The sequence below is a fragment of the Aplosporella prunicola genome (genome assembly GCF_010093885.1).
Source record: "Aplosporella prunicola CBS 121167 unplaced genomic scaffold K452scaffold_18, whole genome shotgun sequence".
In the NCBI taxonomy this organism is placed as follows: domain Eukaryota; kingdom Fungi; phylum Ascomycota; class Dothideomycetes; order Botryosphaeriales; family Aplosporellaceae; genus Aplosporella; species Aplosporella prunicola.
The window spans coordinates 646,298-671,948 of record NW_022983546.1 but is presented as its reverse complement, the minus strand read 5'-3'; the positions used below and the strand labels follow the sequence as shown (position 1 = coordinate 671,948).

At 56.4% G+C, this 25,651-nt stretch overlaps 10 protein-coding genes across 10 annotated transcripts; 3 read left to right on the top strand and 7 right to left on the bottom strand.

The window, feature by feature from the left end:
* Nucleotides 1–318: 318 nt before the first annotated feature.
* K452DRAFT_320112 (uncharacterized protein) lies at nucleotides 319–1,342 on the bottom strand (the record flags this gene model as incomplete). The annotated part of the gene is made up of 1 exon (XM_033544288.1): nucleotides 319–1,342. One exon carries the CDS (start codon nucleotides 1,340–1,342, stop codon nucleotides 587–589), a length of 756 nt encoding a protein of 251 aa, XP_033395753.1. The 3' UTR covers nucleotides 319–586.
* A 435-nt stretch (nucleotides 1,343–1,777) lies between these two features.
* K452DRAFT_310387 (uncharacterized protein) lies at nucleotides 1,778–2,649 on the top strand (the record flags this gene model as incomplete). The annotated part of the gene is made up of 2 exons (XM_033543331.1): nucleotides 1,778–1,984; nucleotides 2,050–2,649. 2 exons carry the CDS (start codon nucleotides 1,778–1,780, stop codon nucleotides 2,647–2,649), a joined length of 807 nt encoding a protein of 268 aa, XP_033395752.1.
* A 677-nt stretch (nucleotides 2,650–3,326) lies between these two features.
* K452DRAFT_192530 (uncharacterized protein) lies at nucleotides 3,327–4,901 on the bottom strand (the record flags this gene model as incomplete). The annotated part of the gene is made up of 3 exons (XM_033535868.1): nucleotides 3,327–3,923; nucleotides 4,126–4,452; nucleotides 4,752–4,901. Coding segments are annotated over 3 exons (1,074 nt in total), but the record flags the coding sequence as incomplete, so codon positions are not given.
* A 407-nt stretch (nucleotides 4,902–5,308) lies between these two features.
* On the bottom strand, nucleotides 5,309–7,283 carry K452DRAFT_231265 (uncharacterized protein; the record flags this gene model as incomplete). Its single annotated transcript, XM_033537155.1, has 4 exons — nucleotides 5,309–6,087; nucleotides 6,145–6,570; nucleotides 6,626–6,792; nucleotides 6,958–7,283. 4 exons carry the CDS (start codon nucleotides 7,281–7,283, stop codon nucleotides 5,309–5,311), a joined length of 1,698 nt encoding a protein of 565 aa, XP_033395750.1.
* Nucleotides 7,284–7,684: 401 nt separating this feature from the next.
* K452DRAFT_289431 (uncharacterized protein) lies at nucleotides 7,685–8,573 on the top strand. Its single transcript, XM_033540826.1, has 2 exons — nucleotides 7,685–7,884; nucleotides 8,010–8,573. The coding sequence occupies exons 1-2, from the start codon at nucleotides 7,781–7,783 to the stop codon at nucleotides 8,203–8,205; spliced, it is 300 nt and encodes a 99-aa protein (XP_033395749.1). The 5' UTR covers nucleotides 7,685–7,780; the 3' UTR covers nucleotides 8,206–8,573.
* Nucleotides 8,574–9,234: 661 nt separating this feature from the next.
* K452DRAFT_59791 (uncharacterized protein) lies at nucleotides 9,235–10,832 on the bottom strand. Its single transcript, XM_033546886.1, has 2 exons — nucleotides 9,425–10,832; nucleotides 9,235–9,361 (listed from the first exon to the last, which is right to left on the bottom strand). The coding sequence occupies exons 1-2, from the start codon at nucleotides 10,733–10,735 to the stop codon at nucleotides 9,356–9,358; spliced, it is 1,317 nt and encodes a 438-aa protein (XP_033395748.1). The 5' UTR covers nucleotides 10,736–10,832; the 3' UTR covers nucleotides 9,235–9,355.
* Nucleotides 10,833–11,659: 827 nt separating this feature from the next.
* Nucleotides 11,660–13,498, top strand: K452DRAFT_320106 (uncharacterized protein). The gene is made up of 2 exons (XM_033544287.1): nucleotides 11,660–11,818; nucleotides 11,879–13,498. The coding sequence occupies exons 1-2, from the start codon at nucleotides 11,723–11,725 to the stop codon at nucleotides 13,376–13,378; spliced, it is 1,596 nt and encodes a 531-aa protein (XP_033395747.1). The 5' UTR covers nucleotides 11,660–11,722; the 3' UTR covers nucleotides 13,379–13,498.
* Nucleotides 13,499–14,723: 1,225 nt separating this feature from the next.
* Nucleotides 14,724–15,823, bottom strand: K452DRAFT_310382 (uncharacterized protein; the record flags this gene model as incomplete). Its single annotated transcript, XM_033543330.1, has 2 exons — nucleotides 14,724–15,704; nucleotides 15,725–15,823. 2 exons carry the CDS (start codon nucleotides 15,821–15,823, stop codon nucleotides 14,724–14,726), a joined length of 1,080 nt encoding a protein of 359 aa, XP_033395746.1.
* Nucleotides 15,824–18,013: 2,190 nt separating this feature from the next.
* Nucleotides 18,014–21,923, bottom strand: K452DRAFT_59758 (uncharacterized protein). The gene is made up of 5 exons (XM_033546885.1): nucleotides 20,637–21,923; nucleotides 19,884–20,549; nucleotides 19,760–19,830; nucleotides 18,980–19,712; nucleotides 18,014–18,923 (listed from the first exon to the last, which is right to left on the bottom strand). The coding sequence occupies exons 1-5, from the start codon at nucleotides 21,702–21,704 to the stop codon at nucleotides 18,069–18,071; spliced, it is 3,393 nt and encodes a 1,130-aa protein (XP_033395745.1). The 5' UTR covers nucleotides 21,705–21,923; the 3' UTR covers nucleotides 18,014–18,068.
* Nucleotides 21,924–22,883: 960 nt separating this feature from the next.
* Nucleotides 22,884–24,761, bottom strand: K452DRAFT_231426 (uncharacterized protein; the record flags this gene model as incomplete). Its single annotated transcript, XM_033537165.1, has 4 exons — nucleotides 22,884–24,202; nucleotides 24,266–24,325; nucleotides 24,380–24,458; nucleotides 24,630–24,761. The coding sequence occupies 4 exons, from the start codon at nucleotides 24,759–24,761 to the stop codon at nucleotides 22,884–22,886; spliced, it is 1,590 nt and encodes a 529-aa protein (XP_033395744.1).
* Nucleotides 24,762–25,651: the final 890 nt, after the last annotated feature.

Genomic DNA, 25,651 nt, shown 5'->3' with positions numbered 1-25,651 from the left:
AGGGCTTGGGCGTTATGGCTATTAGGGAGTAAGTAGGTGGGTGGGTGCTGGTGCCGTCTCTTCTCTTCTCTTCTTATGCCGACATGTCTTCTATACGCGGGGCGCGGAAGGCTAGGGCTCGGCGGGAAACGATCGATCGATCAATCAATCATATGTGTACAGACAGGCAATGACCAAAGAGTCCATGTACCGGGCCTTTCCGTGAGCGTGCTGTAGGTAATGTATATATGAAGTACAGTAACGTCCGTCACCGTGAAGCGAGATGGTGATATGTGTACGGAGGAGAAGAAGAGACCCAGCCACGATGTGTAGAGTCTATGCGTGCTCTAAGACCTTTACATCTATATCCAGGACTCGGGATATGAGCTAGACAAGGAGTACTCTGTAGGGACTGCTTGTGTCGTCCACTGTCTCGCTAGACGGCGGATCTCGGTTCTCGGTGACGGACGCTATATATGAAGTACAGTACATCATCATCTTCCTCTCTCTTCGTGACAACACACAGCGTACAGCGTACAGCATACAGCATGTAGACAAGACAACCACAACCACACACACCACCAACAACAAAACGAGCCCTCACGTCTCACGCCTTCCCACCCTCGCCATCAACGTCCTCTTTCCGCCCCTCGAACACCAACCCCCAGAGATCTTGCTCCAGGATCCCCGCCCCGCCCACCACGGCCTCCCCGCCCTCGGCCGCGCGCACAATCTTCTCGAGCTCTTGCACGCTCGGCACACCCTCCCCCGCGAACTCACAAACAAGAAGCTCGCTCGGCACCGCCTCGCCCTCGCCTCTAGGCCTTGCGTTCGCCAGCGGCGCCGCGACGAGCGAATACCGCGTACAGCGGACGTAACCGGGCACGCGGTCTGCGAGCGCGCGGTGCGCGGCGCGGGTCCATGCTGTGAGCTGCGTGGGGGAGGTGCTGGAGGAGGGAGCGAGGGCGAGGGTGAGGGCGTGTGTGGGTGTGGGCGTGGGGGCGGACGCAGCAGTATCTTTGGTGTACGTCTCAACGGTAGCGTACACGCGCACGTCGAACGCCGTGAGGGAGAGGTAGGAGGCGCCGTGCGGGAGGAGGGGGTGGGTGTCGCTCAGGGCGGCGAAGTGGGGGGACGAGACGATGGAGAGGTCGTCGACGGGGTAGAGGGCTAGGTAGGGGGGGTGCGTGGGTGCGTCCGTGGTGGTAGCCGTGTTCTCGAAGCGGTAGGCGCGTGGTGGCCCCGATGGGATTGAGAGCACTTCGCGGATGTGCACCGTGTTGTACCATTCGGTGAAGGCGGCGGGGGTGAGGTCGGGCGAGGTGATGCGCCCGGCAGCGTAGAGGATGCCGGGGGTGGGCATTGTGAGGGTTAGGAGGAGGTGGTGGTGGTAGTAGATGTAGTAGTGGTGGTGATGAGGTTGTTGTGGTAGTTGAGATGGAATTGGAGATGGAGATGGCAGTGATTGAGAGTTGGAAGGGGAAAAAGGAGAGAGAGAGAGAGAGAGAGAGAAAGAGTGAGCTGCGAGTTAATGTCTCAAAGTGTTAACGTGGATACCTATGAGCGGGGATCCCGTCTACTCTAGTCAGTAGTCAATGGGGAGTGGGGCAAGGCGGGAGTAACGAGGCATCTCGTCCGCCAGACTGACTCGTTCGTGGTCCTCACCGCGAGGACACACGAGTCATGCTAGCGCCAAAATTTCCTGAGACTGCCTCCGCACCAAGCACTCTACCTACCTACCTTTCTCTTTCCCCTCACACTCGCTCTTCCTCCCTCTTCCTCCCTCTCCCTCCCCGCAATGGACGCCGCCGCCCTCCTCAAAAAGCAAGGCTGGCGCGGCCTCGGCCACTCCCTCGACCAGCACGACCGCGGCATCGCGCGCCCGCTGCTCGTCGCCAACAAGCAGAACCAGCTGGGCGTCGGCCGCAAGAAGACCCAAGTCGCCGACCAATGGTGGATGCGCGCCTACGACACGGGGCTCAAGGAGCTGGGCACAGGCAAGGAGGTAAGACGACGGCCTTCCCTTCTACGCGTGGGGAGCAGTAGCTGACGCGCACCCGCGCGCCGCAGACGACGCTCTCGCAGATCCGCCAGCGCGGCGTCGCCAACGGCGGCCTCTACGGCTTCTTTGTGCGGGGCGAGAGCCTGGCGGGCACGATTGGCGGGCGCGACGCCAGCAGCAGTAGTAGCGCCAGCAGCGCAGTGGAGGAGGAGGGGACGGCGTCCACGGCCGCAACGACGCCCGAGGCGGACGACGGCGCGCGCAAGGCTAAGAAGCGCAAGCTCGACACCAAGGAGAAGGACAAGAAGACGGACAAGAAGCGCAGCAAGACGGCGGCGGCGGGCCTGGCGGACGACTCTTCGGCCAGCGCGTCGGGCTCGGGCTCCGAAGACGCGAAGGCGGCAAGACGCGCGGCGAAGAAGGCGCTGCGTGTGCGGTTGATGCGGGAGAAGCTGGAGGCCGCAAGGGGGGACTCGGCGGCCGCGGACTCGGAGGCTACGAGTACGGATAAGGGCAAGGATAAGAAGAAGGACGCGAAGAAGGATAAGAAAGAGAAAGACGCCTCGAAGGCGCAGCGCCGTGCTGCTGAGAAGGGCATCTCTGTCGAGGCATACCTGGTTCAGCGCGCAGAGAGCAAAACCAAGAGCAAAAGCAAACCCTCGAAATGAGCAACGTTACCAATACCCTGCGCTGCCTGTCACAGGCCTGCTGCCGTCAGACTCGAGCAGTGCAATCACTCACAGGATGTGGGAATGCTTAATTGCTTAGCAGCTTCGTCCTACGTGAGGGAGACGCCACAGACTAGGCCCAACCGCAGAGGACTTCCTAGATAGGGACATCCACGCCTCCATTCGCCCCGTGCGGAAATGACGGCAGCGGAGCAAGCCGAGCCGGTCTCTGCCCCACCCGCGCGTGTTAATGTCTTCGACCCGGCACGGGGAGGCGCCTTGGCTTGATTAAGAGGGGGATCTGTCTGGACGAAGGACGAAAGGATTGGTCGCAGAGGAGTGGGGAGGGCTTGCATTCTTGGGTTTCCGGAGAGTGTTTGATATGGCAGGATACCATAACTGGCGCTGGCAAGGACTATGTACAACAGGACAAAACCGAACACAACACAATGATACCCCCATCAGCCAAGCACATCGCATCCTTAACCACCCATCCCAACCCTCAACACAGCCAGCCTCATCGTCACCAGTCCCACCGCACTATCCATCTAATCCTGCCCATCACCATCACCATCACATCCCCCTCCCACCTTAATCCAGCCCTACCCCACGCACTCCCCCTCACCCAGCCACCGCCTCACGCCACCCTCCCCCAAATCCACGCCCGCCCCCCCCGCTACCTCCCCCATCACCACCCCCCTCGCCGCACAAGCCTCCCTAAAAGCGTCCACGCCCCCACCAACACCAAAATAGACTCTCTTCGCCGCAACCAGCAGCTTAGCGTTGCGGCCACGCCCGCTTGCCATCAGCGCCGCGCACGCGTCAGCGAACCCCTCTAGCGCCGCCGGCGAGTAGATGGTTTCGCTGCCCAGGAGCAGGGTGCGCATGTCTGGCGCGCTGGGGACGAGGGCCGCGAAGCGGTCGGGCGGGGCCCAGGAGCCGGCGAGGAGGGTGAGGTGGAGGGAGGATGTGTGGAGGGAGGTGAGGAAGGCGGCGAGGAGGGCGGGCGTTAGGTCGAGGTCGCCTGTTTCGGGTTGGGTGGGGGAAGAAGGGTCTGGTGGGGAGGAGGGGAAGTGGAACGGCGAGGGGTGCTCGGGCGTGAAGACGGGGGCGTCGGCCGGGAGCGTGCTCGCCCAGACGAGGAGCAGGTTCGGCAGCGTGACGAGTCGGAGGACGGAGGCGTTGTAGTCTGCGAGGGTGAAGTAGAGGGGGAGGGATTGCGCGAGGGCGTGTTGGAAGAGGAGGAGCGTGGGGAGCGCGGTGCCGCAGCCGAGCTGGGGGGTGGGGGTGGGGCGTTAGTGTTGGTTGCTTTGTTTGGTTTGGGGTGGTTGGTTGGTTTGGTTCGTGTGGTTTTTCCTGGATAGAATGGTGGCTATGTGGCAGTGGTGTGGGTGTGTAAAAGAGGGATAGAGGAAGGGAGTGAGTTGGAGAGGGGGGGGGGGGTAACAAGAGAGAGGAAGAGAGAGCAACACACACCTCAACAACATGGTCCACCCTACACAAATCATCCAAGTCCTTCCTCGGGCCGCGATCCAGCAGCAGCTTCACAAGATCGACCGAGCACTCCCAGCTCTTAAACCCGCCCTCGTAGACATTCGTGCGGATATCGGCGTCGTCGAGGCCGGCGATGGCATCGGCGCTGCTCGAGGACCCCGAGCCATCCGCGCCGTCTGCGCCCTCGTCCTCGGCCATCAGTTGCAGCCGCACGTCGAAGAGTTCGCGCCGCGGCAGCGTGACGCTGCGCCCTTGGGGCGACGTGATGGTTAGGGTGCTGTAGGAGATTTTGGACGGGAGGGTTGCGAGCTGGGGAGGGTGTTAGTGGGGTGTGCGTGAGAGGTATAGAGAAGGAGAGAGCTAGCGAAGGAAAGGAGGAAAAAATGACAGGAAAGAATGACGGGAAAGCATAGCAGCAACAACAACACCTCCGCTAGTAGTGATAGTGCTGTGCTGGTGCAGCTCCACCACCCCTCCGGGTACAATACCAGCACAAAAAATACCACCCACTAGCAACACCCGCAGCAAAGCAAAGCAAAAAGAAAAAAGAGACACAAACAAAAAGAAAAACAACCCCCCCCATAAAAAAAAAAAAAAGCCCAACCTACCACATCCTCAACCCTGAGCACCTTCGGCTCAACCAGCGGCGGGCCGTTCTCCACCCCTCCCGCAGACGCAGGCGCCGCTTCGCCAACGCCCACGTCCACGTCCATCGTCTCGTCTATGTCGTCGCCCGAGAAGCCGAAGCTGAATGCCATGGTGCGGCGTGTGGTGTGCTTGCTTGCTTGATTGGAGTGGGGGTGGGGTGGGGTGCCGGACGCGTGCAGAGCGTGGTAGTCAGTAGGGCAGAGCGGGATTTCTTCGGGTTTGGTGGTGACTGCGTGGTGGAGGGACGGAGGGACGTCGCTGCTGGTATAGGTAGGTGGATAGGTTTTGAGATGGTTTGGCGGGTTGGGAGTTTGGGTGTGTGCGTTCACTAGGAGAGGTGTGGTGTGCGGTTTGAGAGTGGGATTTTGGTGTCTATTTTCAGTGTCGTTCTTCTATCTTTCCTCTCTACACCTATTTGATACCACCGACCATAATACATCCAAGTATATACAAACACGCCTACAGCATCCATCACCGATAGGCGCATCTACTCTCCAAAGAACCTCCAACCCTCCACCTAACTCGGCCGCCCCTTCCCCAACGCAACCACATTCCTCAACGAGCCAAAAGGCTGCACATCCGCGACCCTCTGCACGCCCGCAAACAGCATAACGATCCGATCGACGCCGCAGCCCCAGCCGCCGGTAGGAGGAAGACCCCACTCCAGGGCCTCGAGGTACGACTCGTCGACGGTGCGCAGCCCCCTTGCCTCGACATCGCGCTGGGCCAACTGTGCCTCGAACTTGCGGCGCTGCGCAAACGGCGAGTTTTCCTCCTCGTACGCGTTGACGTACTCGCGGCCGGCGATGAACAGCTCGACGCGGCGGCTCACGACTTGCCCGGACACGGGATCCGTGTAGGACTTTGCGAGCGGCGCCATGATCTCCGGGTGGTGCGTGATGAACGTCGGCGCGGTGCAGAGCGGCTCGATGTACTGTTCTGCGAGGGCGTCGAGCAGGCGCGGCAGCGTCGCGTCGGCGGGGGGCGTGAGGGCCAGGTCCTTGAAGAGCGCTTGCAGGTCGGCGAAGGCGGTGGGTGCGCTGAGGTCTGGCAGACGCTGGTTTATGGCGCTTTCGATGGTCGGGATGAATTCGAGGCGCTTGAAGGGCGCGCTGAAGTCGGTGGAGGTGGGCGTGAGCGCTTCGCGCACGACTTTGTTGCTTAAGGCGAGCTGCGTCACCGTGCTGTGCAGGAGGGAGAAGAGCGTCTCGGTGCGCTGGATCAGTGCTTCCAGCGTTGCGTAGGGCTCATAGAACTCGCAGATGGTGAACTCGGGGTTGTGCGTTGCGTCGATGCCTGTGTATCAATGTTAGTTGGGAGACCGCTACGGCTACATCCAGTCACAACGCTCACCCTCGTTCCTAAACACCGTGCCAATCTCATACAGCCGCTCCCCCGTCCCAATCACCAGCCGCTTCAGGAACAGCTCCGGTGCAATCCGCAGCGTCAGCGGATCATCCGGGAACTCGTTCGCCTTGGTCTCAAACGGGCGAGCAGCAGCGCCCGCCGCGCCCGCCGTCAGCAGCGGCGTATTGACCTCCATGAAGCCGTCCTGGTCGAAGAAGCGGCGCATTGCGCTGACGATGGCGGAGCGCACACGCTGCGTCGCCGCTCGGCTGGGATGCACGAGGAAGTCGACGTGCGGCTGGCGGGCCAGCGTCTCGGGGCTCTCGACCACCTCGGGCAGCTGGTGCAGGGAGGGGGCGAGGGAGCGCGGCAGCTCCGTCGCGACGATGGAGAGCTCGCCGCTGGGTGTGCGGGTGGGATATCCCGTTACGGCTTGGGAGCGTCAGTACACTTGCCACATCTCAGGATGTCTCTGAGCACGTCTTACCGTAGATGTCGCCCTTGCGTACGAGCTTCTGGAAACGCTTGAAGTCGGACTTCTCTACGCCCTGCGGCTCCAGCACTCCAAAGTTGCACAGCCCTTGCACCGTGTGGCCGCGGTCATACAGGTCGATGAAGACTAGCTTGGAGCCCGAAGAGCGGCGGGAAGACACCCTTCCTGGATCCATCAGCCTCTTGCCTCATAGACAGCCGCGCTTGGGCGGGCATCATTCACGAGGGAAACGGGAGGCAGCAAACGGAAAATATCGTGATGATTCTACCACAGCAACACTACATGTGAAAAAGAAGACCCAGCCAGCAGCCATTAATACCTTGGACGTACCAAAAACAGTCACCGTCATGTCCTTGCGCGCCTCGTCATTCTGCAGGTCCTTGAACGCCTCGTGCACCTCCTGCGCCGTCATGCGGTCCGCCTTGTGCGGGTTCGGCGGATAGTACCCCGCCAGGTCGCCCGCCTGTTCCAGCTGCTTCAACCGCTTCTCGAAGTCGTGCGTCACGTCCAGCGCGGGTGGCGCGGCGGCGGCGGCCCTAGCAACCGAGTGCGCGAACCCGCGCCGTTGCAGGGCGCTGTACGCGCGGACGCCGGCGCGCTCGGGACGCGCGCGCTGCAGACATTGCCGGAGGAGGCGGCAGCCGCTGCTCATTCTTTGCGAGGCGTTAGCAATTGCTCAGCCACAGGGCATTGGGAGTGAGAGGAGTAGGGAGGAGAGCGAGAGTTCAGTAATGGGTATGTTAAAGTCAACCGCGCCGAGACGCGTCATTCGCAACGGTTCTAATGTTATGAGTTCATCATGTAGGGGCTCGTGGATGAGAGAAATGAAGAAAGCAAAAAGCGCACTGCACTGCACCTACCTGACTGCTGCGATCCGCCTCGTCGTGTGCGAAAAGGCGGCTGACAGAAACGAAAAAAGAAGAAGAGGAAGAAGCAGGAAGCGGACGTGCGAGAAAAAAAGGCCGTTTCATGTCGTCGTCGGCCGGCGTGGGTCCAAGCTCCCAAAATTCCTCCCGAGAAACGGGCGGGCGACGACATCACCAACGCTCGACCCGCGCAACCTGCTGCAACTCGTCCAACCTCGCCCATCACCAACAACAAACCACCCACAAAAACCAATTACCGCTTCCACGCCACCACACCCCAACAATGTCCTTCTCGCTCTTCGGCGGCGGCCGCCCCCAGCCCAGCTCGGAGCAAAAAATCGCTGCGGCAGAGACCGAAATCGAAATGGTTTCCGACATGTTCAACCGGTAGCAATGACCCTTGCGCTGCCACAGCCCCCCACAAATACTTCCCCTCTCCCTCTCTTCCTCTCTCTTCCACAGATAGCAATAAAAGAAAGCAGACTCGCTAACACTCACTCACCCGCCAACAGCCTCGTCTCCTCCTGCACCAAAAAGTGCATCCCAACCACGTACCGCGAGAACGACCTCGACAAGGCCGAGTCCGTCTGCCTCGATCGCTGCGTCAGCAAGTTCTTCGACGTGCACACCAAGGTCAGCGAGAAGATGCAGGGCGAGGCCGCCGCGAGGGGCGGCGCTGGCGGCGCCGGCGGCATGTTTGGCATGTAAGGTTGGGGAATTGGGAGTAGGGGGGAGCGGTGAAGAGTGTGGGGATTTTTGGGTTTGATGAAGGTGGAGGGAGAGAGAGTTTGTGGAGAGCGGCGCGCGCTCTGCGATAGTGCTGTGCTGGGACGAGAGCTGTGGCGTTGGCGTTGGAGCTGGAGCTGGTGCTGGATTGCGAGCGCGCGTTGCTCGTGCGTGCACCGACTACCAGCTATGCGTCCGCCGCGCAGGCGCCTACTTTTTTCGCATCTGGAACCTCTCCATCACACACACACCCGCCCGCGCCTCAATACACACCCACCTACCCCGCTCCCCCCGCCCCGCTTGTACGTATTCCGTGCGTCTGCTTTTCCGCTCCGTCATGCCACGTCACGTCGTAATAGCGCTGGTTGTGTATAAAAGTTGTAGTTGGTTTGCTGCCGCCGCTTTTGCCGCTTCTGCGGGTCTGTCGCCTGTGCTAGCGTTGTGTACTGTGTACTGTGTGCATGTGTGTGCCGTGACAGTCCCCGCTCTACTACATACTTACGCAGCCAAGAATCGCGCTTGCTTGCTACTACTACTGCTAATTGCTAAAGCTGTGATCATGGTGTTAGTACCTAGCGAGGATGAAGGATGAGGTAGGTAGTGCGTCATGAAGTGGTGGGATTAGCAGACGGGTGTTGTGCGTCTGAAGTCGTAAGTACCTAGCGTGAAAGTAAAAGCAGGGTTCTGAGCCGTCGTACCGTCGTCTGTCGGAATTGGCAGTGAAGAGTAAAGCTAGGACTGGAACCAAACCAGACCAAGTAAAGAAACCAAAACCGCCGGTGCCTCGTCGTCATGGTCGTCGTAACAAGTGAGAAATGAGAAGCCAAAAGTAAAGCGAGCATCGCAGTGTCGCCGCCCCAACAACGAAGCCCCAAAGCAAAGCCAACCATGCAGGCATGAAGTGTCGTCCAACAAGACGCAGAACCAAATCCAACTCCAAACCCCACCACCTACACCCATCACCCCCTCTCACCTCTCCTCCCCTCCACCCCCCGTCCAGACGCTCCCCTATTACTCCCCACCAACCCACAAATCCGGCGCAAGCTCTGCTGCGCCACCTCCGCATGAACGCTCGCCTCCGACGCAGCCTGCCGCGCGCGCTCCTCTGCGATGCGCGATTCTTGCGCGGCTGTTACTGCTTGCAGCATTGCCTGTTGTGTCAGTTGGGGTTGGGTAAGGGGAGGAAAGGGAAAAGGCGTACAGAAGTGATATCCAGCACAGCCCCACGGCCCGCTGACGCCATGCTCGCCGTCTGCTGCAGCATGTACAGCGCCATGGCCTTGGTGTCTTTCTCCGCTGGAGTGGCGAGCGCGTGAGCGGGCTGGGTGGTGTTGGTGTTGGTGTTAGGCGACGGCGTTGAAGTCGTGTCGCGAGGCGCGGCGTGGCCTGAGGTGCTGCTGGCGGCGGGCGTGGGCGTGGGCGTGTGAGGCAGCACGGGGAGTTTCTTGTCGGCGAGCGAGCGCGGGAGCGGCTGCGCTGCAGCCTGAGGAGCAGCGGGAGCAGTAGCAGTAGAAATAGTAGCAGCAGAGCCCCGCCCGCCCGGCATGCGCGCATGATGCGCGAACGCGCTGGCCGTGGGCTGCTGTGAGGGCCTGCGATGTAGCGGCGCGTGGTGCTCAGCATGACGGGAGGGCACGACCAGCGGCTTCTCGACGAAGTTGATTTTGGTCTTGCTGCTGCGGTCGGGGCGCTTAGGGTTGGAGTTGGAGGTGGAGGCGAGTTTGGTGTCCCGTTTGGGGTGCAGCAGGCGCCCGACTTTGGACATGGCGAGGCGCGCTTTGGATGTTGAGCGGTCTTTCTTGGTCGTCGGGATTGCGCTCATTCGGAGTGGGAGCACGGGCGAGGCTTGCTGCGCCTGCTGCGTGTTGGGCCCGGAGTCATCGGCTTGGAAGCGTTGTGTGATTTGCTCGGAAGGGAACCGCGTTGGTGGAAACGTGTCGGCCACTGGTGAGAGTGGCTTGCTGTACCGGCGCGGTGCAGCAAAGGGCGCCGGTTGATCGCTGTTGGGTAGAGTGCGCGACGGAGTTGGTATGCGGGAGTTCCGTCTTGCGATGCGAGCTTCCTTGGGCGTGACAACGAGAGAAGCGTCGGTCAAGTCGTTGGAGACGACGCGTAGACTAGGCGTGACTGCTGGCAAGACGGCGTGCTGAGATGGGGTAGGGACTTCAGGCCGCTCGACCGTCTCCACCTCCTCTTGGTCGCGGAAGGGGTCCATGTCAGTAGTGTCAGGACTACCGTTGCCGTGAGACGGTGAGGCGTTTGGTGGTGACTCGCTGAGCAACAACTCTTGAAAGTTGTCCCAGTCAATCTCCGTGCTCGCTGGCACGGCTCCCTCCAGCATCGCCATGGCCTCATGGCGCGAGGCATTCCGGCGGCGCGCGTCGTCATTGGTGAGGGCCTGGCCCCCCGCACTCCTTGACACGCTCCCAGACGGGCCATCACTCATGGTGTCACCCATGATGACGACCTCGGCGTCCGGGTCGATAGTGAGGACGGGAGCCAGCCCTCCCATCTGTCCACAGCCCGACGGCGGCCTCCGCAGCGACCCGGGCACAGCATCACGAGCCGCCCCGGCAGGGCGCGTCTGGACATGGCCAGCCGCGTGGCCGCTGTGAGGCGGCGCCCTACCGGGTTGGCCGTTGGCTGCCACCGGGATCGCGCTCCGGTGGTTCCTGAGGCGTGTAGCGTTGTTCGTCGACATGGTGACTTCAATTTATATCCGAGTTAGTAGCATCGTATATAATAAACATGGTGGAGTCAGTCCCGAATGACTACACCAGAGTAAGCGACTTACGGTGTTGATGCCGGCAATGGTTGGAGGGGGAGGGGTTTATATATGGGGGTCATCAGGCGTGGTGGACGTTTGGGAGGGGCAGGTGAGTGAAAGCTGGGTGGGTGACTGCCTAGCAAACCGTTTGTCAACCACCTTTTGCGTGAAGAGATATGCGGCGCTAGACGTGAAGCAATGCCCCTTTCACTGTCCGTCCCATGATCTCTGGTGAATGATTGCTGCATTCAGTATGGACAACCTCCAAAGTGAAAAGGAAGGGATCGATCGAATAAATGGCTCGGAGGACTGAAGCAGTTTTCGAAGTACAGGGCATACTGCAGTAAGCAATTGGCGTGAAAATAAGAGAAGCAAGTGACTTTGAAGACTATCCGCATAGCTACTTTGCCTTGCTGTGTCCATATATCTCATCCAAGCTCTTTAATACATATTCTCTTCGTACCGGGAGGAAGTGTCACAGCGAGTTTACATGTTATGTCACGTCTACTATGGCAAACAAAAATGCCCTCCAAAGCCGACGTGCTTCAAGTCTGGAAGATCCCGGGTGAGGTCGGGAAATGGATTTTCCATGGAGCTGGTGTGGGGCTGTGAGCTGCGAGAGCTCCCGTTGCGGCCTGAGAATTCAGGAATTAATCAGTCAATGCGCAACGTCGCCGCAACCATGTAAAGAAGCCTCCTTCACCTATCCCGCTGCTTCAATTGTCACTAGGTATGGCCAAAGACTACAAGGCCGCCAAAGAGGCCTTCGTCTCCAACCATACGGGTGGCACCGTGTGGGAAATCAACGCCGTCACCCTCGTCGCGCCGGTAACCCTCTTGCCCACCACCATTGCATGCGCCATTGCCCCATACTGACGCGCTCGATAGGCAGCGGTGCTCCTGTGGTCGGTTCTGCAGTCGCGCCAGTCCTTCTTCAGCCCATACACCCCCGCCGCCTGCCTGACCGATGTCTTGCTCAATTGCATCGCCATCTTGCTCGCCACGACCGTGTACTCCTACTCGCCACTACTGCTTAATGCCCTCCTCATATCACACGCCGTCTTCGCTGCCTTTGCCTCCGCGCCCGCCAACACTCATGCCGCGCATCCCCGCGCGCCCCCAGCCGCGACCAGCGACGCCGCGGCCAAGAACCCCCTGCCGCTGAAGCCCTTCGTCACGGCCTGGCGCGGCGCCATGATGGTCATAACTTGCGTGGCGATCCTGGCGGTCGACTTTCGCGTCTTCCCGCGCCGCTTCGCCAAAGTCGAGAACTGGGGCACATCGCTGATGGACATGGGCGTTGGCGCCTTCGTCTTTTCTGCCGGCACCGTCTCCGCACGCAGCCTTTTGCGCCAGCAGATCAACCGCACCCAGCTGCCATTGGGACCGCGCCTTTGGGGTTCCTTCAGACACTCGCTCCCGCTGCTCGTTTTGGGCCTGATTCGACTGTACAGCGTCAAGGGCCTCGACTACGCCGAGCACGTCACCGAGTATGGCGTGCACTGGAACTTCTTTTTCACGCTCGGCCTGCTCCCCCCATTCGTCGCGCTCTTCGAGAGTGCGTTCTCGCTCGTCCCGTCCTTCGCAGCGCTATCCGTCCTCCTCTCCGTAGCCTACGAGCTCACCCTCAACCTCACCAACCTCAAAGCCTTCATCCTCACCGCCCCGCGGACCGACCTCCTCTCCCAAAACCGCGAAGGCATCTTCTCCTTCCTCGGCTACCTCGCCATCTTCCTCGCCGGCCGCGCAACCGGCATGTCGATCCTGCCACGCGACGCAGCCGTGCCCACCCTGCGGGGCTCGCGGCGCCCCACCCCGCTCCCCACGCTGCTGCGCGCCGCCCTCGCCGAACTGCGCGCCGCCCTCCCCCAAACACGCGGCAACCCACTGGCGCTGCGCAGCGCGCCTCTCCCGCAAACCCAGCAGCTCGTCCAGCGCCTGCGTGCCTCGCCGCTCGCGCGCCTGTGCGCCCACGCCGCCGCCTGGTCCGCCCTCTACGCCCTCAGCACCGCCTACGCGGGCCTCAACCTCCGCGTCTCCCGCCGCCTCGCGAACCTGCCCTACGTGCTCTGGGTCGCGGCGTTCAACACCGCGCAGCTGGCGCTGTTCCGCGCTATCCAGAGCGTGTTTTTCCCGGGCGTGGAAGAGGACGCCGGACAGCGCCGCGGGGCGGCTGCGGCGGCGACGCCGCGCGTCTTGCACGCGTTCAATAGAAACGGCTTGGCGGTTTTCTTGCTGGCGAATTTGCTGACTGGGTTGGTGAACTTGGCGTTGCCGACGCTGGAGATGGGCACGCTGCCTGCGATGGGGGTGTTGGTGGCTTATGTGGCGGTTTTGGCGGGCGTAGCGTTGGGGTTGGATGCGTGGGATGTTTCGGTCAAGATTTAGTTGCGTAGTTAGGGAGGTGTGGGTGCTTGATGTTGGAGTTGGGGTGTAGGTACGGTGGTGCATATGTATGTGTAGGTCTGCTAGACGGTCCTTGGAATACATCAGTGCACGCACGCACGCATTGCATGCATTGTATATCGAACTCAACAGCCAAAACAGTAGCACCCACCGTGCGCGCATCCATCCACTGATGCCGGCAATGCCGTGTCGAGACAGCATAACCACCGCGTACTCGTCATCATCGCGTCCACAGCACGCAACCCACGACAACATGCCCTGCCAATGCTGCTGGTACGATGCACATACCCAGGTCTCTCTCGCCTAGGTAGGTATAAAAGTCTGCATAACAAAAACAACGCTCTTGCCCCTATGGAAATCGGAACCCGAAAAGGGTAAGCAGCCGAGGACACTTGGTTGATAGATACCGAGTTCATGTGCCCGGGCCGTGTCGCGGCGTTGGTTTAAGTTGGAGGGTAAACTGCCTATGGCAGCTGCTAAGTGAGCGCTGGAAAGCACGCCGTTCATAGGTAGTTGCTGATGCGTACCACAAAGACACTATAATAACAGTACCCGCTATTAAGGAACGATATCGGCACTCGCCAAGTCGGCATAGTGTGGTGTGTTTCCATGCTTGGTTGCGAGGTTCTGTTGCCTGTGTGGACCGGTGTTGTATGCGTGCTGTGAGTTTGGGCATTATTGTTGTTGTGAGCGTGCCGCCACCCTCGCCAATGTGCAATGCATGGCACTCTTTCGGTGCGGTGAAGTGGGCAGTAGACTTGTGCGGGAGAGAGTTGGGACGGGGTTGGTGGTGTATTTCTGTATATGTCTGTGTGTGGATGTGGATGTGGATTGAAGAAGTGTTGGTGACTTGTGGGCAGTGTAACTTGGGCTGTTTCTCTGGTGCCTGCGCCCAGTGAGATTCTCTCGTGCTAGAAGTCTGATAGTAAGGCGGTTTTGGTGCTGTGGATGCCACTGGCTTCCTGCTTTGGTTTGGGGCTTGGCTCGGTTGCTGGTGTCTACAGCGTTATGGGTTTTTGCTTCAGTGGCTGATTGAGGGCTTGCGTGAGGAGGTGGGGTTGGTTATGGTGTTTTTAGTGGTGTTGGTGTACTGGGTGGACAAGGGTGTGGTGGGTTTTTGTGCTGGTAGTTAATCGCTGGGGTTTACTGTTTATATACGGATGCGCAGTCACTTTGGAGTATCTTTGGGGACCTCCAAAACTAAATACAAATTGGAGCAACTGAAATTTGTCTGTCGCCTTGTGTTGAGTTATTGAATCTCCCGTTGCTTTAATTTTCTCGAGAGATGATCGACTAGGCATATTTAGCCCAACCAGTTCAACAATGCCTAGCAAGAAGCTTGCGATTTCTTCCGCGAAGCAGACCGATCAAATGTCCCCAAGCGCGTGATTGTCTTCTTGCAAAAGCCTTGCATGCCGATATCTTCCCACCTCGCTGCCACCTGGCGTAGATCCTTCAGTTCATTTTCTCTAGGAGTAGAATAAGGATGATAACGCTTAGAGAATTCCGGCCCTTTGACAGCGGAACTGAGTGTCTGATGCATCTTCGTGTCAAGCAACTCGTACCATTCCCGCTTGTCTGGCTCGGCATTCATGATCGTGGCCCACTCCTCCACCGACCCTTCGTTCATAGTCAGACCAGCCAGCTTTACGAGAACGCTCCATGCTCCCATGGCTACGCGAGGATCAGCAAAGCGCCACGTCTTGGCGCGTGGTAATGTGTCTTTGACAATGAAGAAGAACGGGTTGTTGGCGTTCTCGCACATCTGCTCGACCTCGCACAGGATCCTTCTGATGAGCTTCCAGCCGGGATATACTTTCCAGCTTTCTGCAATCTCTTTCATTCGGTTCTGGATCCCTTCCCACATTCTGGATTCTCGGGATCCAGGACCACTATCTTCCAGCCAAAGGTTGTGAATGAATTCAGGGATTTCTAACGCCGCGTTAGTCATTTCCTTTTTAAGCGGTGCATGTTGTTGATTTTCCTTACCAGATGGCAGTTTCTCGCGATAGATGTGTAGGAGTGCAATCTCCAAGCGGCCGTAATAGTTGTTAAACCTGCTTTCCTCTCTTTCCCATTTGTTGTACATTTCGCTCTTGCTCTTAGCCAATTCGTCGAAGTCTTTCCCTATCTCAGCACGGTCATCTTCCCATCTAGCACGATCGCCTTCCCACTTGGCTCGGTCATCCTCCCATTTGGCTCGGTCGTCTTCCCATTTCGCACGGTCGTTTTCCCACTTGGCGCGGCCGTCTTTCCATTTCCCTTGTCTCTGTCCCACTTGTATTCTTCGTGACGTAGTCTTTCGAGCCTATCAAGCAGCTCCAGGACTTGGTCTCTGCTCAGGTTGTCATCGTCAGCCCTGGAAGCATCGGATGGGATGGCTTCGTCGGTGCGTGCACGCTTGCGAGAAATGTCTGCGGAAGACATGTTGATGGGACCTGATGATGGGTGTCAGGAAAGATAGACAACTATAAAGAGGAATGTTCTGGTTGTGCTTACGAATGGATCGATTTCTTGAGTGGTATAATGTAGATACGGCTTAGATAGCTGCTGTTTTTTAATTTGGTGCTGTGTTGGTGAAAAAAAGAAGAGAGGCGAGACGTGTGTGGAAGCCCAATTTTTTCCACATGCTTCAGACGTCACATGTCTCGCCAATTGACCACTAGCTCCTCTAGATGCGGGAATTACATTGTATTTTCGACTCAACACCATGTCGGTGACGTGACTGGTGCTATATACGGCCTTGGCGGGCAGTGCGTTGCGCCGGGTGCGGTATACCAAGTCCGGCATCGTAAGCGAACTTAGTCGAGATATTGCTAATCATGGCCTTTGGAGGCTATGGATTAATCGGGGAATGATTCAGGATCGATTCTGAATTGATCCCAGGCATGCGTTGCGGCCTTGGTGTTGATCGGACACTGAAGCATTAGGGAGCTACCAATGCAAAACAATAATGAACTAGCCATTTATCTATTCAATAGTATCTAAAACTCTCTGTTTTCGAACATTGGTGTATTCTGAATCTGTGTTGTTGAGCTGCAGAGCATCTGAGAAGAAGCTTATAAAGGGAAACATCGTATCACATTGGCTGACTCCCATAAGTCATTGCGAGGCAAATCCGCCCGCAAGCCAGCGCCCAAGTGAAGTTAAAGAGAAAGGACTTGATGGGAAGGCAATGACTAAAACGAGCGGCAGCACTTCGTTACTTGGATAAGGAACGGGTATGAACAGTTTCAGACTCAGCACTACTATCCATCGTTATTACTGAATGCTGCTGCTTTTTATCACTACCATAAGCAGGCTATTAAGATTACTATTACTTGATGTCGAGAATTAGCGCTGGCGTGAGGCTGGTCTAAACGCACGATTGAAGAGAGAGGCTCGAAGGCCTCCTTATGGGAAATTCTCACATGGGAGACTCGACCTGACGAGCCTCTAATACTGTGATGCCAATCTCGGTGAGGCGGCGGACTCAAACTTCAGCGTCGATTGACCTGTTTTTAGAGTCTGGCTTGGTGGTGGCAGCTAATGAACGCTCACAACTATCCATTATATAGTAGCGGTATGTAGAGAAGCGTACTTGATCCCAGATGTATGACAATCTCTCGATTCTATTCAGTATTATCGTAGTATTGGAACTGGTACATATTCAAGACTAAAACCCCGTTTATCACTATCTCGTTACTATATCTCTTCCCTAGTAGAAATTATAAAGTACCTAAGCTTTCGATTTCTCTGTATAATCTAGCGCAGACAAACTGGACCAAACCAAGTAGACATCTACTCGTCCCTAAGTCTACAATGTAGGTGACGTAGAGCATTCAACTCCGTCCGCCCCTCATCACGACTCACGACATAAACTTAAGCTTCAATATATCCAAATCCAATACAAAAGTCCCTATAAAACGAAACCACACAAACATATCTCCTCCCCACTCGCCCTCAAGCTCCCAACCCACTATTCCCTTTCAAAACCCAAATGTTTCACCTTTAAGGTTGTCGGAGCTATCGAACAACACCAAACGATCTACCCACACAACTACTTTAAGACCACAGCTTTGAGCACAGAAGCCTAAAGTCTATACAGGCAAACAGCACACACAGCCACTGACAACAACCACAAACGCCCCGTTACAATGACGACCATCACAACCAAACAGTGAAGATATTCATCAAATGAAACTCAACAGAGACAAAGACAAAGAGCTGAAGAGAGAAGTATCTGTAAAGAAATATCTTTGCAGTTCTCTGCAAGCCCGTGTGAAAGCTCGACATGGGAATATGACTGGTACGTGCACTGGGGGCGCAAAGGGTGTTGCTAAGCTAAAGCGAGATCATCTGCGTCTCTCCCCCCGGTTCTTATAGCGGAAAGACGGCGTATATCAAGGTCAGTGCACGGGACTTCCCTAAGAACAGGGATCATGAAAACCCATAACCCCAACGTTGGATGAAACTTCTAGGATTCCAAGCGTGCGCTGGATACGCTTCCATGCAGGATATTGGCGAATAGACAAAGCAGTGCAAGCTCCACGCAGCAAAAAGTCAGCGTTCACGAAAGTATGACCAGCAGCCTGAAACAAACAGTGAACACACACTACCACAACCAAGCACCCTCAAGCATAAAAAGGTCATACTTCCTACCCACAGCAACCGAACCCCCATCCCCACCCCCCTAATCATGCTGCAAGCGATTCAACCTCCTTATCTCACTCCAGCGACTCCACCTCCCCATCTCCAGCACATTCATACGTCTAATCTTGCCCGACGGATGACCAATAACCACCGGCCGCCAATCGCTAGGCCTGCGCTCGCGCTCACGCATTTCTTGCGCCCACGCCTTCTCATCGTACATGGTGCCCAGCGTATGGTCTGGAATGACCTGCACGCCCTTGAAGCGCCACAGCGCGAGCGTCAGCAGCACCGTCAGCAGCAGCAGCACCCCCGCCGTCACGGCCGTGCTGGTCTGCGCGCCTAGCGTCCGCGTCATTACGCCCCCGACGCCTGTCGCCGCTGCTGCGAGCAGGAATGCCAGCGTCTGCGCTACGAAGAATCCTGCGCTCACCCGTGGAAACGAACTGTAGTTGGTACGCCGTCGTCGGTCCGCTTCTGCCATGCTTTGCAGTCTGTGTCGCGTGTTTGCTCCCGGCTGGAGGTCGCATGTGTCGAATGCTTCCATGATCAGACCGTGGCATTCTGCAAGGGCGAGTGCACTAAGGAAGCCTACTACCCCGGCAAACGCAATCGGTACCATGGCGTGCACGTTGGCTTCAGAGGCGAGAGTATATGCTAGCCCTGCGAAAGGAAGTGCTGCAGTAAAAAAGATCCGCCGCACCATGTGTGAGGTCCAGGATACCTGTTTTTGAAACGTCATGCTGTCCGTTCGCGCGCCTTGCTTACGTTCGCGGCTGAAGATGCCGGCTTTAGTGAGGGGGATGGCGAGGAACGCTCCGATGGCAAGGGATATCACGCCAGCGCCGACATAGTTTGAACTCCAGCGATACTGGCGGGAAAGGAGGGCGCCAAGGAGCTTTGCCAGTGAGCTTCACGTTGTATGTACCGTTGAGGGGATCAGGAGAGACTTACGACAATGACAAGAACAAATTGTCCGTACATCCAGGCAAGGTACACCGATAGAATCATGAAGCCTGTCTGGAAGAACATACGGCAACTGAGTTTCATTCCTGCGAAGACTTCTTCCAGCCACCACTTCGGACCATCAGTCGAGATGTGTAGCTTGATCTCACCGCGAGCAACTCGTTGGTAGACATTGTTGTTAGGATCAACCACGTCCACCACAGACTGGCGATATCGAGCACGCCGCGTCTCAGGGGCTATGACGTTCAGAACAAGTACAGATGCGATCATAATCACGACGATGTAGAATCCCCAAGATGCATTGAGGGAGGAGATGATGCATGCTCCGATCATGAAGCCAACTGCGATGCTTCCAATGAAGCACCACGACCAGATGCCGAGCCAGAGACCCATGCCGCCACCATGTCGACGGACGTCGTCAATGGCGACTAGCTCTTGATGCGGCACAGCGCTTTGGAGAGAAGCGCCAAATAGGTCGAGAAGAGTCGAGATGGCATTGACATTGGCTAAACCTAGAACGAGCCCAGAAAAAGCTCGAGGAAGTAGTAAGCCAATGCGGTAGAGGTCTGTGTCTGGGTCTCTGTATGCGCTCACAACCACTGCTTGAGGGAACTGGAGAGGAAGAAGGATGGCAAGAGATCCAAGGATATACGGCTTCCGGCCGTGGAGTAGAGGTAGAGGCCAGCAAATGAACGTTGACACAGCGAGTGCCATATAAAGACTGTACCTTGGTTAGCCAAGACCTATTTGTTGCCTTGCTTCACCTACACAACATTGCCAAGGATGACAGTGTGCCCTTGGTCGGCAACCATGTATTGTATCAATGGCACTTCGCCGGCCTGTGACATCCGTCAGTGGTTCTACAAGGGCATATGAAAGGCATATAACCTACATATACTCCGACTAGGAACCCTACGAGTGCAGTGTTGATACATGCAATGGTTGCCGTGATTCTTTTCTTCAGCCGGCCCCAGTTCCGAGCAATGGGCTGGCGACGACGATGATGCACAACGTCAAAAGACCCAGGCCCGCGGAAACTTACATGATGTCGACGAGGATGTTTCAAGCTCATATTCCCAAAGACTGGATCGGTGTCTCTCTCGTTGAATGGATAATCAGGATGGAACGACACATCCCCGCCGCTTTTGTGTCGATGGTGCCTTCTGTGATGCCTCTCGGTGCTTTGTTCTGAGCGTCGAGACTGTCTGTTGTATCTAGGGCTAATTGTTGCTTGTGGCTGGTGACGGTGTCTTAAGGAACTGTCGCGGGGAGAGTATGGGGGAGTGCCTTCGCGCGAGATATGATTATGGACTTCTTGCCGTGTGGGCGGCACATGGACTGCATGGACTTCAGGATCGATCGGACGGGGATCTTCGATATGGACTGGCCGAACGGGACTGCCTTGCTGTTTGCGCCATTGCGAGCTTCCTTGCCTTCCCTTTTCAATATCGGACATTGCTCCGGAACTCGAAGATGAACTGCTTGGCTTCCTTCTCTTCGTGGTGTACGCGAAATCAGTGACCACAGGCTGAGCGGAGAAAGTACGATTTCTGTGGAACTGTGGCGGAGTTAGCATTAGTGAATCGGAAGACAATGACTTGATCCTCGGTGAAGACACATTTCCATCTCCCGAATATGGACTGACTTTAAAGTTACTTGGCCGTCTGTCCCCTGTAAGAACAGTCGGAGTCTCTCTCGGACTATAAGAGGTCTCTGTTGAAGAAGAGCTGCTCGAGGACTCGGAAACAGACAGTGGGTCCATCCTGGTCATCATTGTTGAAGCTCTCCGTATGCCTCTCGCGGCATTCTCCAGAACTTGCGGTACATCTTCCGGCTCATGGCGCTCTGTTGCATCCCTTGCCATATCCATTGCTTCTTGCATCAAATTCTCAAGTCCATCTATTGCTGACCTAAGATTCGCTTCGATCGGATTTGATATAGGAGGGCTTCTGGAAGTTTCCCGGAGTGCAGTCTTTGGGGAAAGCTGACGCGATAAAGGTGGTTGTGGCGTTGAGGGTATTTGAAGAGGCTCGATCACTATAGGTTGCTGTTTTTGGCTGGGAACAGCACTGCTGAGCCTTTGGTTGTTGTCTGAAACACCCATTGGGGCAGATCCTTTTCGATCATTCTGGATCTCATATGAAATGTCTTCGAACGGCGAACCGCCAAGCGTTTCGTGGTAAGACTTTCCTGTGGGTTCATTGGGAGCTGTTCTGGAATTCGGTGCGCTTGGAGCCCCAGTACTATATACAGATGGTGTATATGTGTTGTACGTCGTCGGAACGGACTTATCCGAGGGCTTGAATGTCAGCCATGGACGCCTCTGTTCGGCCGAGACGAGCTTTGGAGAGTACGAAGCCTGGTTGTCATTCTGCTCTGGAGAAGACGTATCACTCTCAGAGACAAACCCTCCTGGAAGGCGTGATATCTTTTTATCCACGTGGTTCGTAGACGGCGGCTTACCATCAAGCCACGGCAGCTTCCTCCTTGGAGAGTTTAGCGTTGACCTTCGCGCCAATAGCCCAATAGGCGCATCCCCAGAAGGAGCAGCAGTCAACTTCCTATCAAACCCTTGTCTCCTCCCTGCAAGTCCACCGTTTGGGCTTGGTTTGCTGGTTGGGGTAGCGGCAGTAGTGTTGCTGCCTCTGCGACGAACATTGCTCCCGAATCCTTGAACGGAGTCTTCCGGGCCAATACTGTAAGTAGCGACCATGCCTTACTACGGATGATGGTAAATTCGGACTAAAGGCGATCCACAGGTAGCTCCGGTTCGTAGAAAGCAACGAAGGTGTGAAACAGTTCGATGAGGAAATCCGTGCTCAGACCAGTGCTCTGCGGAAACTGTCCTGTTCGAGGCGCTCGAGGATTTGACTATAGAGGTTGGCAGCGGCTTAGGCTTTGGTTGTGAGAGCGTAATGAAGCAGGCTCATGTAGGACAGGACGACGAAGAATGCGACCTTGTTGGCTGTGCAAAAGGTCGCAGGTGAGGAAGAGTTGAGAAGGAATATGAGGAAGCGTTTTAGAAAGAATTATAAAGGGCGGCGGATGACCGGGCATGATGATGGAAGAGGTATGATGTAGGTAGATGTGTGTCTGCCCGTGCTGAGTGAGGAAAGAGCCATATCAAACCAGCGAGTCAGCCTTTCCTTCCCTTAGAGTACCGAACAGGAACGGAAACATAAGAGATGATATTCACCATCGAAATATTCATCATCTTTTCCTCGATTTCGACTCCGTCTGCAACGTAACCTTCGTTTCGATGCATAGAACCTCAATATGCGTTCATCAATGACACCACGTCGCTGGATGGCAATTGCAGGGGACGATATTTGAACGCCAATAACTCCCATGAGCGGTGTGGGTGCATGTGCACTGTTAATGAGAGCATAATTCCTTTGATCACAGCAAAGACGAGATGGGGAAAACCAGTTGTAGATGGTGATGGAAAATCATGGTGTTGCAACAGCGAAGAGCACAAAGCGGCCCGACAACCACGCGCTAGACGAGACAGGAAAGCCGCTTCTCCCAACTTCCAACGTCTACCCCATGGACTGGGTAAGTCGTGTTAGCGCGCGCAATGGCCAACTGAAGCGGCCAGAGTTAAATGCAGTGAAAACCACTGCTACTTTTTGTGCGCCCCCTGCCATCTACTTCTTGTCTGTAGTGTTTGCACATAAAAAGACAATAACCGACACCACAAACCAACAGTTACTCTTAAGCGTATCAATTTATTTTTTACCCTACCCGTAATTACCCTAGTCATTCTATCCACAATCGTTACCCTGTACAAACCCCTTCATATAGTCTTATAAAGCGCCCAAACGCGCAATCTCCGCAAACAACAAACGAAGAAAAATCATCATCAAATCATGAGTACTCGTCTACTCCACAATCACTCTTTCCTCTTCTCCTCTACCCCCGTCTCCCCATCCCCAGCATCCCCTACACCCCCCTTAACCTTAGCATTTCCAATCCAGCCACCGCAGAACAGCACAGCCGGGACAGCGCTTATCGCAGCCAACAGCCCAAACGACCAAGTCATGGTGCCCCAACCAGCCTCATCCCTGACATAGCCTGCCCACAGGGGGCCCGCAAGCGAGCCACCCGCCCACGCCATATTAAACAAGCCATAAGCCTGCGCATACGCGCCCTTTGCGCCAAACAGGCCGGGCTGGCGCTCCTCCTTCGCCGCAACCACGTACGTGATCTCGGCCATGATGCAGGGCATGATGAACGTGACGCTGGCGGCCAGCAGCGCCAGCAGCGCGCACAGCAGCACTTTCTGCTCCAGGCTGTCGTGCGTCACGAGCCGCAGGAGGACGTAGAAGGGGCAGCAGCCGAGGAAACCGCACGCCGTGCACCAGCGCGGCCCGTAGCGGTCGGAGAGCCAGCCGATTGCTGGCGCGGTGAAGGTCGGCACTACGATGGGCAGGAAGATGAGGCCGGCCCCTGTCGAGTTCCAGTGGAAGGTTGTGCGCACGAAGAGGGGCAGCGTCGCGTCGAAGGATGCGAAGAGGATGCTGACCGCGAGCGTGGACCAGAGCGATGCCGCTAGCCGCTTCGATGTGAGGAGCGAGAGCGTGGGTGGCAGGTTGTAGCGGCTGGAGGGCTGGTTGGCAGGCGGTTGGGCTTCTGCCGGCGCAGGAGTTGGGCTCTCTGAGAAGTCAACTTTTTCAGAGTCCGTCTGGTCTCGCGAGGGAGGAGGCATGTCGGTGCTCGGCTTCTCCTTGTCCGCCTCTCCTTCGCGGCTTGTAGGCGTGGTGCCGTATCCATGCGTGCGCGTATCGGCCAGGTCAACCACCTCCTCTTGCGGCTCCCAACGCCGAGCAATCTTCTTCTCAACCAGAACCAGGCGCAGAATGATATCGAGGCCAATGAGTCCGTATGCCATGGCAAACACAGCCGTGTAGCCGCCTTTGTCCAAGACAACACCGCCGAGTAGAGGCGCGACGAGGATACCAAGACTCATCGCGATACTGACGTAGCCCATCGCTTGTCCCACATCTTCTTTACCAACCGTATCGACAAGGAGTGCGAGACCTACGACCCATACAACGGCCGCCGAGGCGCCTTGCAGGAGTCGTCCAGCGACCAGGAGCCCAATGGACCTGCCGACATGCAACATGACTGTGGCTCCGGCAAGAGCGAAGAGACCCAGGAGCAAAGGTACACGGCGAGAGTTTGAGTGGTCTGCGAACCAACCGCATATCGCTTTAAATGGCTTCAGTCAGCGGGCCAATGTCATTATTGACAGAAATCGTAGGCAAGGCTTACGTGAAAATGCTAGAAGAGAGGCGCCATACACAGCAATGAGGATAGAGACCCAAGATTGGACTACGGCAGTTAGCTAACTCGCTCACATCCTACAACAAGGGGTACCAAACGTACCACTATCGGCATCGACGCCGGCCCTAACCTGCAGCGAGAAAGGGATAACTGGCACAATGATGGCATACAAGAAGATATCCTGAAGACAGTTTAGTACACTTCACAACCAGACTTAGGCCTAAGCAACGGCCTTGAACCAACATTATTACGGATTGGAGGAAGAGATGATGATGGTGATGAAACTAGCGTTTATGCCATTCGAATGCATATATAAATTATAGGAACGATGAGAAGAGAATGCCACACTCACTGTGAAAACCGCAATCGATACCGTGGCAGATATGAACACCGAGCTGGACCTGTAGCTCAGAAGCCAGGGCGGCGACTCCGACGTCTGGGTGATGGCCTCCCAAACCACAGTGAAAGGGGATGATACTCCCATCTCAACAGAACAGACGGAGGGGTAACAGCTGGCAAAAGCGAGCCAACCCAAGTCCTCTCACGCGCAGAAAACGTCCTGTGGCAACTGCAACGGACCCAGAAGAGCAGCAAAAAATGCCAAGGGATGACAAGTAAAAATAGAGCTACCCTTGATATGTGGTCGAGGGTATTGAGGAGCTTAATACCCAGGTGCAAATATCCACCGCCAGTCGCGGTGCCCGCGGACACCGCTGGCTCCAGAGCTAAGCGACTGCATCCCAGCATCCTCGAGCCAGCGAAGTCTATCATTGGCCGATGCGGGGCCGCGAGTTGTCATCGCGGGCGAATGGGCATTGACAAGGTTTTTCTCCTCTTGAGAATGGATCCGCAAGCGACCCTAGCGGAAATGCTAAGCCATGATTGGCACAACGCGTCCAGGCTGCCTGACGACTGCCTTACATCGCTGACTGAGCATAGACGCATACGCAGCGTTGCCTTAAAGGCGTTGGTCGGGAAGGATTGGTGGCTGTTTGATAGTTGTGACTAACTTTCTGACTATTGGAATTTGGTACGGAGCATGTGGTAGATAGAAAAGAGGTAAGATGAGGGACTGTTGGCAGATTATGCCCTTGCGAGCAACGCAGCCTTTTATTGTCAGCCGAAAATATTATGACCGCTGACTTACACAAAAATACGTCAAGGGAGCAGTGGGGCTGGGAAGCCAGGGGAAAGCTCCACGTTAGGAAGGCAGGCGCGAGTACGGATTGGTGATGAGTGGCGCGCGAAAGTGGTCAGTCAGATGGCGAATTTCCTTTGACTTTTTGAAGAAGTGAATGAAGATGATGATGATGGGAAATTGCTGTTGCCTGTTGCCTGTTGCCTGAAAGTTTCTATAATGGGTGTGAGAACCTT

Excerpts from the sequence above, each read along its gene's own strand:
- K452DRAFT_320106 (XM_033544287.1), top strand. The coding sequence starts at position 11,723 with ATGGCCAAAGACTACAAGGCCGCCAAAGAGGCCTTCGTCTCCAACCAT. Across the intron at positions 11,819-11,878 it reads CCGTCACCCTCGTCGCGCCG|GCAGCGGTGCTCCTGTGGTC; the intron begins GTAACCCTCTTG and ends CGCGCTCGATAG.
- K452DRAFT_59791 (XM_033546886.1), bottom strand. The coding sequence starts at position 10,735 with ATGGGAGGGCTGGCTCCCGTCCTCACTATCGACCCGGACGCCGAGGTC.
- K452DRAFT_59758 (XM_033546885.1), bottom strand. The coding sequence starts at position 21,704 with ATGGTCGCTACTTACAGTATTGGCCCGGAAGACTCCGTTCAAGGATTC. Across the intron at positions 20,550-20,636 it reads GACGGCCAAGTAACTTTAAA|TTCCACAGAAATCGTACTTT; the intron begins GTCAGTCCATAT and ends ACTCCGCCACAG. Across the intron at positions 19,713-19,759 it reads GTCATCCTTGGCAATGTTGT|TCTTTATATGGCACTCGCTG; the intron begins GTAGGTGAAGCA and ends ACCAAGGTACAG.
- K452DRAFT_289431 (XM_033540826.1), top strand. The coding sequence starts at position 7,781 with ATGTCCTTCTCGCTCTTCGGCGGCGGCCGCCCCCAGCCCAGCTCGGAG. Across the intron at positions 7,885-8,009 it reads GTTTCCGACATGTTCAACCG|CCTCGTCTCCTCCTGCACCA; the intron begins GTAGCAATGACC and ends ACCCGCCAACAG.